General features: G+C 37.3%; 1 protein-coding gene across 2 annotated transcripts in view; it reads right to left on the reverse strand.

Moving 5' to 3' along the window:
• The window catches only part of inpp5d (inositol polyphosphate-5-phosphatase D), a 32,657-nt gene that overhangs the window by 3,562 nt on the left and 15,656 nt on the right, over positions 1-13,439 (reverse strand). Inside the window, exons 12-25 of one of the 2 annotated variants that reach the window (XM_088914654.1) lie at positions 12,964-13,160; positions 12,448-12,565; positions 11,580-11,676; positions 11,159-11,297; positions 10,371-10,479; positions 9,758-9,846; positions 9,260-9,341; positions 8,413-8,502; positions 7,614-7,724; positions 6,647-6,726; positions 4,570-4,657; positions 3,805-3,951; positions 1,572-1,626; positions 565-801 (exon numbers count right to left, since the gene is read on the reverse strand). In XM_088914654.1, coding sequence (XP_088770780.1) covers positions 565-801; positions 1,572-1,626; positions 3,805-3,951; positions 4,570-4,657; positions 6,647-6,726; positions 7,614-7,724; positions 8,413-8,502; positions 9,260-9,341; positions 9,758-9,846; positions 10,371-10,479; positions 11,159-11,297; positions 11,580-11,676; positions 12,448-12,565; positions 12,964-13,160 — 1,639 coding nt within the window. The remainder of the gene's footprint in view (positions 1-564; positions 802-1,571; positions 1,627-3,804; positions 3,952-4,569; positions 4,658-6,646; positions 6,727-7,613; positions 7,725-8,412; positions 8,503-9,259; positions 9,342-9,757; positions 9,847-10,370; positions 10,480-11,158; positions 11,298-11,579; positions 11,677-12,447; positions 12,566-12,963; positions 13,161-13,439) is intronic. The other variant, XM_088914655.1, reaches the window with a different exon arrangement.

Raw genomic sequence — 13,439 nt, forward strand, 5'->3', positions numbered from 1 at the left:
TAGGTGAGATGCATTAAATTTATAATGCCTTCCAAAATACCTTTCCCACAGCTTTCCCAAGGTGTTGCTTGGAAGGACATGGTGGGTTTTTGGGAATGACAGTCAGCATCATGTTTCACTTGAATGGACAAGCCTAATATATTTTCTCATCTGGTTGACTGAGGGGCATTCCCAAATTATATAATACCCTTATCAACAGTTTTGTGTGAGATCTCATTTCTCAATGTCTTTTTCAGTGAATGCAGCCTGATATCAAAACATACAGGAGGATGTCCAGATTAGGAACCAAATTCCATGAGAGTTAACAAATGTTTCTGCTGTGACAGAATTTACACAGTAACTATAACAACACTGGCACATGTACTTTATAAGTTTCAGACTAAAGGAATCTTGAGACTAATACACGTCTGTTCTTGTGCTTCAGAAATATGGTTTTGGCATTTTACTCCTGGGAAGATGAAACAGTGCATCTATTTTGTTTTCACAAAATAGAAGTTGGCTTTTCACAACAAAATATACATCCAGAGAGATTCACATTCACTACAGTAAGAGTAAAGTACTCACGGGTGCTCTGGTAGTGGTTTTGCCGGGGGACTACGAACAGCCATTCCCTGACTTGTCTTTTTGGGAGACAGGGGGGAGCGATTTGGAGGGGAGGACTCCTTACAACCAAATCCTCCCGGTGGGCTAGGTTTCTGAGGCATGTCATAGCTCCAGCCACCCTGATGAACCACATCAGATTTTAAGCCCACTCCCATATAACTGGGGTTAGTGATGTCAGTCGGAGAAGAGTGGGGTGACCTTGATGGCAGAGAAAGAGAGAGATCTAGGAAATGTGCAAAACATCCCACATCTCAAAATTAGCAATTTCCCCCTCTCTTTTTGTACAGTTACTTTTGCTTAAAAATATATGCATATAAGAATATACTGTATGTATGCTATATACAATGGAGACTAAGGAGACTTAAAGGTTACCTTGCATTGCTTCATCTTTTCAGGAGCAAATATATAACATATCCATCCCAGAAGAAAATATATACACACTCAGGAGTTTATTTAGGATGAATAATAATTAAGGTGTATCTAGTCAAAGTTATTTGTTTCACAATAATTCAAAAAGTTGCACATCTGAACCAATCAGAAAATTAAAACATTTTAATTATCCCATTTTTTAAGTATTCTAGTTTATAAAAGGATTATTTTTTAATTAATGCTAGATGGTAGGTGTACTGTATGTCTCAGTGATAACACTACAAGATCTCAAGCAACTAGCAGTTCCCAGTGGTCGCTTTCTAATATCAAGACGAGGAAACCAAGGGTGAGTTACCCATCTCACTGCATCCCAGTCACGGCAAGTCAATTCTACACGCAATTCATGGTGAATGTTTGGCAGTGATATAACCCAGATGTGCTCTATTTGAACCCAGGGCTTAGTTTGCATTTCTGAGTGAATGTCACTTGTGGGGATACATTTTACAAATTAAAAATATTCTGTGTGTCCATTAGTCAAAAGTAAACATTACAGAGAGCATCTAAAGAACTCGAATTCCTCATGGTGAAAACAAACTTACTTGTTGGCCCCACTCTTTGGCAAAGCTGAGTCATCTCTTTCCACCTTGACGAAATCTACAATATAAACAAAGATACTTGGTTACAGTGGTCGCACTCAGACTACGATCTGATCTATCCCAACTTAAGGACAGTCTGAAACTGAATGGTTGACTTTGAATTTACTGTATAAACATTCATTTATTTGCTTATTTTTGCCTTCTGTCTATGATTACCCCTCATGAATTTCAAAGTCAGCTTTAAATGAAGAGCTCCTATTAGTCAATATTTAAGAAGTGTAACTGTATTGAAATGGCAAATCAGATATAATTGCACTTTTCCCTGTGGTGTGTGACCTTTCACCAATTGTAGACACTAATGCTAGATAAGTTCATAGCCTTAATGGACGGCAACTAAAAGTTGATTTAGCATAAATACAACTCCCCATCTAGTACAGATAAGACTTGGTTGATCCCGAAGGGAAATTGAGGATATTATATAATATTTCCTGATACAAATAATGAGAAAAATAAAACATTTTCAATATTATACAGTAAATACAGTATGAATAGAAGATTGCTACAAAATATTTTCAGTAGTTCAATCAAATTTTAATTATCATGAAACAAAGCAAGAAATCTAAAGAAATAGAATACTTAATACTTTAAGGAGTTAACTCCACTGGCTGAGGACATGACAGCTCTGACCAAAAGTGGGTGCAAGCTTAAGGGAAAGAAAGAGTCAAGGGCTCAACACCACCGGCTGGACACCAGTGGAAGGGGGGAAAAAGGGGGAGGAAATCCATCATTGTACCAGCCTGAGCCACAGGCACAAGGACGGGCATGAACTGGCCAGACCCAGTGCAGACTGGAACCATGCACTCACTCCTTCAGAGCAGTGTGAGCATCAGCAAATGGTGGGGGGGCTCCTCTAGGGAAAGCATAAAGGACAACTAGGGAAACATGAGATAGGAATCAACAAAGATGGGCTGGGGCTGTAGGTGCGATATGATGGACACTCGACTAGATTGAAGAGGAGAGGGGGCTGGGGAAGAGAGCTGAGTGAGCAGGAAGGAAAAGTGGAAGGAAGAGGGGGAGGGGGGTAGTTGCAGTTGTTCTGGAGCTCCAGGGAAGGTTGACGACATAGAGAAAACTGGAAAAAGAGAGCAGGCAGCATGATACTGTAAGTGCAGACAGCTTTCTGTGGTCCACAGAGAATGTGAAATTGAAGAGCTGCTTGCTCGAGAAGAAGCACGTAAGTGACTTCAGTCCCAGCTTGTAGGAGGCAATTGAGTAAAGGTAAGCTCTGAGTAATGCCGAGTGCAACAAATGTCTGTTTCCGAGGAGACTGAAATGCTCAGTGCCAGAAAAGATGCTAGCAGATTTGTGGGGTGCCAGCGGGTATTTATCTGTAGAAGAGGAGAGTGTGAGATTGCAATCTGACTGATCTTCTGTTTAATAATGCAATTACTGGCAATCCTGTAAATATTGGAATCTGTACTGAATCCTGGAAATCAGCATTTGGCTTTATCTTGAGTAGGTACTTCCTTTAGTCTCTTAGAAAGTTCTTTATCTTCTAGTAAGGGATTTTGACTACACCACTATATAGAATCTTTCCAAGCCATCCAGGTTTGTAGTCCAAGCTTGTGATCTGGTCTCTTCAGCACAAATGTTCAACTAGAGACAGCTTACTAGGGCTGCAGCACCACAAGATGCTATTCCCTAGACTTCCTGTTTCTTCAAGGCAGGGAAGGTGTTCTTTTTAAACAATGGCCTCACCATTTTATGCTAATTATACCTATGCTGAGAGTGTTGAAAAACCTAGTCAGTGGTTCATCCAATCACATCATATTGTAGCTCATTTGGCTGACACTGCAGCCGAAGAGCGCCTGGCTGAGGTACGTGGTGAGGGGCAGGACAGGAGTGGAAGTGGTCAGGTCGGGGTTTAGGAAGGCCGCTGACCAGTGCAGACCATGTGTACAATAAGGCTATTGACAGTGAATGCAAATAATTAAAACTGGGTATGACCAAAATACTTAACAGAGTGCAATTAGAGATATACTGTACAGTAAAACATAATCTTTAACCCAATGTTAAAGGAAAGTGAAAGTCCATTTGCTTATTGTTAAAAACATTGTACTTCTTTGCATGATAGAGAGGTGTACAAAAAACCAAACAACGCAAATCTCATTTGGGCTGGCTTGGCTGGAGCTGAAAAAACCTAAAAGCATACAAACAGCTTTGCGTGTGCTCTCACCATAAAGTTTCTCAGTCTGCTTGCCCTCAGAGGTATGCAGCTGGATGCTACCACTTAACGTCCCTGTCAGTTCTCCATGATGAGTCAGACGGATGTGGAAGTCTGATTTGGAGGACTCTGCAGACCGTAGAGCCACACAGCCTTCCCCTACAGTTTTGTAAAAAAAAGTTTTTAAAGCTTTAAAATAAGAAGTTGTGCTTTTGAAAAGCCAGTCTTTTGTGGTCATTCTCACTTCAGAAAACCTCTACCACTACATTACATTTACAGAAAACAAAATTAAATCTGAGTTTGCTTTCTTTTTTTACCTTGAATCTAAAAGAGATTAAATAATTACAATACTTCTTGTTACTTTATTTGATAGTTTCTAATCTTCATGCATGAAGAAACTGTATTGTCTAAGAATTAAAAATATGAGTACAGCCACAAAAAATCAGATCATTAAGGAACTGAGAGAAGAGATGAAAACTATCCCAAGTCTTTCATCAGTGAGGATTTAAAGAGAATTGAACCTGGATTATTTCTGTATTAAATCTAGATTTCACAGGATCTTCCATGCTGATGTAAGAGGGCTGCTCCCTATTTCTCAGTGTTCAAATTAAATTAAGCAAGACTAATGTTTACAGGATTATATACAACAAATGTAAAGGTTTTGATCCTATGTTTTGCTTAGAGAAAAGGACCCAGCACAGAATCTTTTGGGACAGTCATGTGAGATTACATGAAGATAAAATCCATTCTTAAATAACCCAAATCCCCTGCCCCTACCGTAAGATTCATCACTGTCTGTTGACTTCACACAGATGAGTATATGTTGGTCCAATAAATATTCTGGATCTGAAATTATTGGAGTAAGCTGGGAAAATAAAAGATGCATGTCATCAACAATCAACAGGTTGCACTAACAATCAACCTTAGGAGTTTTACCTTATACAGTATATTGTTCATAATCAGTACATGTTGGGTTATGACAAAATTAGCTGACCTATTCAAAAAACTATATCATATAAATTTTGCACTGTGGAGCACTGCATTTTATATTCTAAGAACGAAATGCTTGCCTAATACATGCCTAGAACGAAATGCAAAGCTTAATATGAATGCACACTGGTGTGCAGTGCCAACACCTGTCAAATAGTATACTGTAGTCTAATTGAACAGTCTAACCAACATCACCAGTTCTTGTAACTTATATTATTTTAATTTTCTCAACCAGTTTCACCCTTGTTATGTTACTATACTGTACATATATGATTGCAAAAATATTTCCTTACTAATTGAACTGGGAGGAGTAACTTAAGAAGTGTGATAATGTTATTTGATATGTTGATCATTATGCATAAAGACAAAAACATTTTATTGAATAGCTTGGAACACAAATAATCTATGAATTTTATTCATGTTCTTTCAATTCAAAAGATTTTCATTTTGACCTTCAAAATAACATTTATTTCAGTAGTTCGGTCAAATTCTAATGATGAAATAATCTGAGAACTACTGTATATAGGGACAGTGGATTTAATACTTTTTGGCATTAACTTGCTTGGCTGAGGCAATGGCAGTGCTGTCCAAAGGACAGCACTGTCACAACCCCCAAAAGGATTCCCAAAATACTCATGCAGATTTCTTCCAACACGGGGCTAACTATGTGTCAGTTCAGCAGTAACATTTTGTGGAAACTGAGAAGATCCATGCATAGCATGGAATGAATGAGAAGTGTGAATGATGCAGGCTTGAGCTTTATTTAATTGAATAGATTTGGACACACAATGTTTCAGAGGAATGGTGATTTAGAAAGAAGTTATTGAGAAGTAAAATGCAGGTGATGGAATGCAAATCAGTGAACATGTGACAGCACAGCTACCAAACCCTAGCTGAATTGAGACTGGAACTTTGTAATGGGCAGTGGGAGACACTGCAGCTACCTGGAAAAGATGCCTGAAGAAGAAGGAGAAAGGAATGGGTTGAGAGTTATTGCTTGCTAAACTTAAAGGGGAACTGCAGTCCAAATTTCTCAGACGGGTTATTACGTCTCGGTAACAAAATCAATTCATTGGCATGATAAAAAAAAATGTACAAATTTCGAAGCAAGCGCAAAATTGTGAACTTCCTGAAAGTGCTGTAAGTCGCCATGTTGTCTCAAAACCCGCATTCACATTCCCTTGAATTGCAACAGCTAGTCACCGTAATTACTACTGTAATGTGATGTATGAGCAAATAAGAACAGGTTTCACAATATTTCACAGCAGAGATATTCCAATGTGATCTACATGTAGAGTTAACAAGTAAGTAATATTTGTAGGCAAAACCATCTTGAAATCAAAAGCAATATTTCTATTGGATTAAAAGCGATGTTTTCACAAGCTTGCTTGTTTACAATGTAATAAGGCCGCAATGTGTCACCCTGTCAAAGAACATGGTGCCGTGCTTACCTGGGAATTTTGTTTATTTTGTAATGCAGTTACTGTGTATATTTTATTTTTATTAAAATAATTTCTGTCTGTTCTTTGGTTTGGTTTGGTCTTTACCCTACAGGTCAGTGGAAATATGATCAAAGGAGATTTCCAAGGACCTCAGAAAAAGAGTCGCTGATGCTCATCAGTCTGGAGAAGGTTACAAAACCAACTTCCATTAGGGAATGAGAAGTGAGAATCACAAGCAATAGCCACACTTAACACATAAGTGTTGAGACATAGGGCAAAACGTTCTTTGGATCAGAGGATTATGGCTACATAATGTGAATGAAGCAACCAGAAAACCAAGCTTTATGCTTCGATCTGTTACTATAGCATAATAGCTATATAGCTATATAGCTGATATATATATATAGGAAATTACATCTTACCTCAACTTGTGTTTGAAATCGCACCTTCAGGGACTCGTCTGAATGCTCCTGGTTCTCTCCCTCGGGACTTTTTACAAAATCTGAGGGAAAAAAAACACATAATTGTGACATATGGCATTCTCATGGTATCCACGCACACACTGTAAGGTGTAAATAAATAGAATGCAGCTACAGGGAATAAAGTGCAAAAATGATATAAGTCTGGGTGGTGCATTGTAACAGGTAAGCCTTTGGATTTGAGACTGCTCTTGTACTTTGAGTGAGATACTTTACCCCACAGTACACCAGTCTATCCAAATGTATAAATGGAAACCAGAATTTCTCTCCCACCTCATCCAGAGATTCCAAGGGATGGGCATCCCATGTATAGCAGGAGTCACATGCTCTGTACACCTCTCAACACCACTGAAATTGAAACAAGGATGAGCTCTAGCCTGGTGTAGTACAGACTGTCTGTAGTACAGACTTTACTGCTGTATATAAGATATGGTAAAGTATTACTACCCCACTCACTTATGAGCAGTGCTCCAAGGAGCTGCTGTAAGTGTGCAGTCGGGTGGAGGAAAGAATGAAGGACGACAGATGTGTAAGATTACAATTTGACCTGAAATGTACCTGCAGTATATCTTAGTTCACTAGGAATTACAACATCCAAGACTTCAGCGTGTCGGAAGGCTTATAAGAGTGTTTTAGTCACAGTAATTTTGGCTTAACCCCCTTGGCTGAGGGTCAACCCCCTAGCCTTAGTACAAGGAGAAGCTGCAAAAGGTTGAGATGAGGTGGGGGAGAAACACAAAAGATGAACAAGAGGGGGGGATTATGTATAGTATTGATATTTTTTATGTGAGGAAAGGATGTAAGGAATGATTATGAATTACTGACAGCCGTGGTTAATGGAACTTGACAGTTGTCATTCCTCCCAAACCTTTCGTTATAAACTCCATTTTAGTTAAAGAAAGCTTCTTACTCTCCAAGCAGCTCGAGTGGTACTCAATGAAAAATTTGGTTTTGGACTTGGTCATGAGACTGGCCACACAGTTCATGAATTTGATGGCACCCAGAGACTCAGTGTCAGGATCTAAACAAAAAAAAAAGAAAAATGGATGGAAACTTGTGCAACATACTGTAGTTAAGAGAGATTCTCACATCAACAGTCTGACATTCAACAAAGGTAACTTCATTTGTCAAGTTAAAGTAAAATACAATTGGAAACCTGTTACATGTTCAAAACAGTAAAGGGGTTTTCCTTCCAGACGGGTTACATTAAGACTGCTTTTTCCATAAGGAACTAAAATGTGCATTTCCCAAGACAATAGACTAGACCAAGGTGTATATGGCAGCAGAAAGTTTTAACTTGCAGGTAAATCCCTTTTATTGATGAATCTATAATTCCTAAGTGTGTTACTAAGTATATGGTGTGTCTACACAGGGGCTCTAGAACGTTCAATGTAGCTTTGAAAAAGAAACTGTTACCAATGAGAAATATGCCCTGATTTTCTCTAATGCTCTCATTTTTTTTATTTTCTTGAGGAATTTGGAAGTTTTATTACAATCATTTATGTGGAGAAAATGGTATAAACTCAAGCATTGCTGATACGATTTTAAAAGAAATGAGATATTCTCACATTGTAGTGTATATGACCAGCGGGTTCATAAATGATGGGAGTAGATTATATAAATGTGGTTCTTATTATTTTCAGCTCTGCAGACATTCTTAATATTTGGGCAAGAGTAATGGAGAAATAAAAGCAAAAAAAAAGACCAACTGTTTTTGGAGACAAACTGTGATGTCACTCCGATTTCAAATGTTGCAAATACAGGAGAATGGTCACTTGTCACGATGTCAGTGGTACACCCTGCAAAATTTCAATAAATAAAGAACCTTTGTACAGAAAGAGCACTACTGTGGAATGGATAACCTGCTGTATTTGACATCTTCAGTACATGTATTTAACTGAAAGCAACATTTGAGGAAACTAAAACTCGGATACATAGCCTAAAGTTATTTTGCATGATGAAAACAATATGTGAAACTGAGAAACTGTTATTACAATTTTACTTTGATAGTAGAAGTGATATTGGTAATCTTCTACTCATATTACTCCTGCCACTTGTGAAATAAGCATAGGACATGCAGATAAGGGCTATAGATAGTGAATCAATATGTTTATTATAATAATTCTCATTATAATTATTATCGTTGTCAAAAGCATTAGAAATGCCCGTTTAAAAATCAAAAGCAAACCCACCATTTAAATACGATTGTGAAAATATAAGGATGTGTAATATTTTGTACTGTGTTAAGAAATATTTGTTATATAAAATACAAAGGATCCTTGAAAACCAAGCATTTTTTCTAAAGCAAACTTTAAGAAAAATCTTAAACCATAAGGAAAAGGGATATTTTGGTTCAATAAAGGATTTATTTAACAAGTCAACCATAGATGTTACACTGATGGTGATTAAGAGAATGAAAAAATCTGTAAAAAGAAGAGTGGCCCTTATTGGCTAGGATCACAAGGCCTTGCATTATACTAATATCACCATACATTTGGAGAAAATATGTTTAACTCAATATAAAAATAGTGTGCATTTAGAGCATGACATACTGACCGTAAGATTGACAAACCACATGGGCCATTGGGTACGATTTCCAAAGGACACGGTCACACCAAGAGGGAAGGTTATATTTTGTCTGGAAGGACATGTTGGACAGTTAAATTTTTGCTGTGGATTGATATCATGTACCTCCTGTTCATGAATCAAGAATACATGCACCTCTCCTGGCCTTGAATAAAAGAGTGTTCTGGGTCTGGATGCATGTGATGACCTTAGCGAATTGTTTGTTTGTTTTTATTGGATGTGCCAATTCAGTTTTCTTCTTTTTCCTTTACAAATGTTGAATGAACAGCACCCTCTCAATTTGGAATCCACATTGTAACACTTTAATTTACTAATTGAATTTAATCTCTAACTATATTAAAATGTAAAACATAAAATAAGTAAAAAATGAAAATATTCACTTACAAATATTATCGGAGTTCTTTAAGTAAATTAATTTAATAGACGTACAGAGTTTGGAGTGGATTTGAAAAGAAAAAGAAAACTCACTCCTGTAGCCTTGGCTTTAGTGTAAGCATATCTTTCACGTGTGTCTCTCTCAAAACGATAGGTGGGGGGAAATGTAATGTCTTCTTCCTCTATGAAAGAGAGAGAATGTTCAGTAGCTTATTAGAAACCACCAGTAAGCAAATCTCTCTGCCCCAACAATGGTAGCTGGCATATGAAAATGGTGATGAGGAAAACGTCAAACAAAATGTTGCAGGGTAATGCCACAATGTCACTTAAAAAAAACTAAACATCAGTGCTAAGCTCAAACTAAACCATTTTGTGAGCATTCCTAAAATGTGCTTTTACGTAAGAGACAATAAAAGTTTCACTCCTTCACTGAGCCAAGAGATAAATGTCACTGCAGCATAATATAATGAAAAGCTCAGTTTACATTTTAAACCAGTGTTTGTTTTTTCATGGTGTTACAAGTCAGCCTATTGCATGTGAACTTGTGTGAAATTTGTGTTGATTATTTATTCTTTATGTCAGTTTCACTGGAGTTCATACTGAAAAAAACATCCCCTTATTACAACAGGATTGTATATATTGAACAACTGAGAAAACATAAAAAGCCAGGTTGTTTTTAACACATGCATTAAAAACACCATCTTACCATAAAGTAAAAAGACCTTCTCTTCCTTCCTCTCAATTGTGAGCTGGTCTTTAATGAGGAGCTCCTGGTGTTGCCCCTGTTTGATCTTTGCCACAATATTTTCAGCTTCCTGTAAAAGAAAGCAGTGTTAAATAGGTGGGCTGTTCCTGTCTGTTGATGTCATCCAAGTACAATGGATGACGTGCGCTGAAATAAGAAATCATTTTCCCTCTTCATGTGCATGTTTTCTGCATTAATACTGTATATTTTACACTTACAGAGACTATGTAAAGATGTCTCTCTGATCTCATGGTGTGGAAGACCATATATAAGATCACTTTATTAGCCATATACAATTCTCACATTAGTAATTTGTCTTTTCATATACCCCAACTTGCTAGCCATGAGACACACAGACAGGGAGAGAGTTTGGGATCAGAGCACAGGGTCAGCATTCCTCTGTCAGCCATGGGATTTGAGCCAGCAACCTTCCAGCCACAGGCACAGAGCCCTAGCCACAGTGCCACCACTCCACCCCTATCATATCAACCATATCAAGTACATAACAGGTCAATTAAAAAAAAACTTCTGTTTAAATCCTAATCCATACAGTTAACAATGAACTTAATGTCTTTCTTCTGAATTGGGTAAGGAATTAATATAAACAAGATATCGGGAAGATATTGTTATTTTATGATAATTTACAGAATCTTTCCAATTTGTAAGGAAATATCCTAAACAACAAAAATACCAAATCATAAGCTAGCTCTAACAAGAACAGAAAGGTACTGTATGGTTGCTTTACATACATGAGATGCCATTTCAATGCGATAGTTCAAATCTCCCAGCCAGAACAGATGAGTGAATCGATGTGTGATGTCAAAAGGATTTAGTTTCTTATCACCAAGGTTTAGGAAGCGCAGAATACTGATGTAGTTCTGGTTTCGCCTGACAAAATATATAAAAATAATTTTAAAATTTTGTTATTGCACCAGATCCCATTTTAATAATATTTTGATGAACATGTCAGGGTGATAACTAGAGTGCAGTATTTCATTATTTCTCTCTGTCCAACCTTTACACTTAAGCAATGCCCTAGTTTAAAAAAAACACTTTTTCGCTGATCACTATCATCTGTATATTTCCTAGCTTTTGCAATACATTTAAAAATTAGCACAGTTTATGGATTGCTCCATTTATCAAATTGAAGGAAGTCACTTTAATAATTACCTCAGCTTCTTTTCACTCCCAGATGTCAGATGACTATTAACAAATCCAAAGGATGTCCCATTGAACATAAAGGAAACACCTACTGCTCCCTTATTGCCTGGAAAAATTAAACATAAAAATTGTACATATATATGTACTGTTTAAAAAGCGGCCATCTTTTTAAATAATACTTTTTATTTTTAGGGTATTTTAGTTGTATGTCACAATGTGTGTGACACCAACATAACCACAAATACAAACTAAATTAAGCACAATTTCACTTCTAGGCCAATAAAATCAAATACACAAGTGTGTACATTCACAAAAAATAGAAAAATATTAATTCTTCAAATAGCACGCTTAAGGTTTATCCATCAACTATGGTACAAAATTGGATAAACTAAGATTAAGCAGGAAATGAGAGACATTTTTAAAGAATATTGAATGATTCTTCAAAAAAATGAGATTAAGTGTGTTTGAAGTATATTTGTTCTAGTAAATAGTATTCAAGCAACTCCTTCTGAGGTATACCTATTCTGAGGTATAACGAACAGGTGCACATACAGTATACAGGTTTCTCTCGTACTTGGACCCTTGGTTAATTATCGGATATGGACTTAGTGGCTGTTTCTGTGAAGTTCTCCCAAAATATCCAGAGCTTTCTTTCAAATCTTTCATTATGTACAGTATGCCTACAACCGTAAAGAAACTTAAACTGCCCTTCCAGGGGATGAAGAAAGTATTTTGAATTGAATTGGAACAGCATCAAGTGCACAGATTCTTTAGAATTCCTCTGCTAAATTTGTGGTTAATGTTATAGCCTACATGGGAAAGCCAACAAGCTGAAAGGAAGATCAGCAAAGCTCTGTAGCTTCAAACCTGCACTTACCGAGTGCATTGGCAATCCCTGTCTTGACACTATCAGAGAAGACGTGGCTGATGCGGTTCTCATGCTCTGGTTTTGCCAGAACGACAATGCGAATGTTCCAGAGTGTATGGTTGGCAATCTAAACAAAAACATTTTGAAGATTTAGATGCACATCAAATGGGGGATTTCATTCAGAAAGGGAAAATATCGTCACTGCTTGCATGTACAGTATACTGTAGCACATTCACAATTCACATCAACCTCATGCCTTCTCACAACAGCTCTCAAGGCACTTTTGGTTATGACAAAGGAAAAAAAAGATGCATGGCACATACAGTACAGTCAGCCTTCACCAACATAAAAGAAAATAGGAAGAATACATAAAAATAAAAAACTAAGCAAAATCTGTAATGTAATATATACACTTTAGGATCTACTGTACTTTCTACTTTTAATTCAAGAAACAAAAATACAACAGCAATTTTGTAAAGAATATTCGGTTCTAATTGAGGATGCTCCCATGAAGTGGTATCTTACTGGCTTGAAGTTGATGCTGGTGACTTCCCTAAGGGCGCTTTTGATAGTTTCCATCCATTCCCTTTCCCCAAGCGGATCCTCCTGAGTCCCAATGACATAGATATCATGTGGGATGTGGTCCGCTGTGTCATCTCGTGTCTTTCCTTGTCCCTTCGACTTGAACCAGGATGTAATATTCCCAGGAGGACTGGCATTGCCTGTTAAAAGAGATCTCATATACAATTTCCACTCCAGAACATAGAACAATTTCACTTTTGTACCATTCTAGAGCAGTGGTTCCCGACCACAGTCCTGGAGAAACACAGTGACCATTTTCATGCAATAAACTTAAGTGTTAATGGATGACTGAAATAACCTGCTTGCACAAGTTCGCAGATATGCCACAAATAGAAAACTGGAAGCAATTACCCTGTGATTAAGAATCGGACTGGTGTAAAACCCAGAAGAGATTATATTCCTCCTGGACCAGGGTTGAG

Source organism: Atractosteus spatula, chromosome 4 (genome assembly GCF_055471065.1).
Source record: "Atractosteus spatula isolate fAtrSpa1 chromosome 4, fAtrSpa1.hap1, whole genome shotgun sequence".
Classification (NCBI taxonomy): domain Eukaryota; kingdom Metazoa; phylum Chordata; class Actinopteri; order Semionotiformes; family Lepisosteidae; genus Atractosteus; species Atractosteus spatula.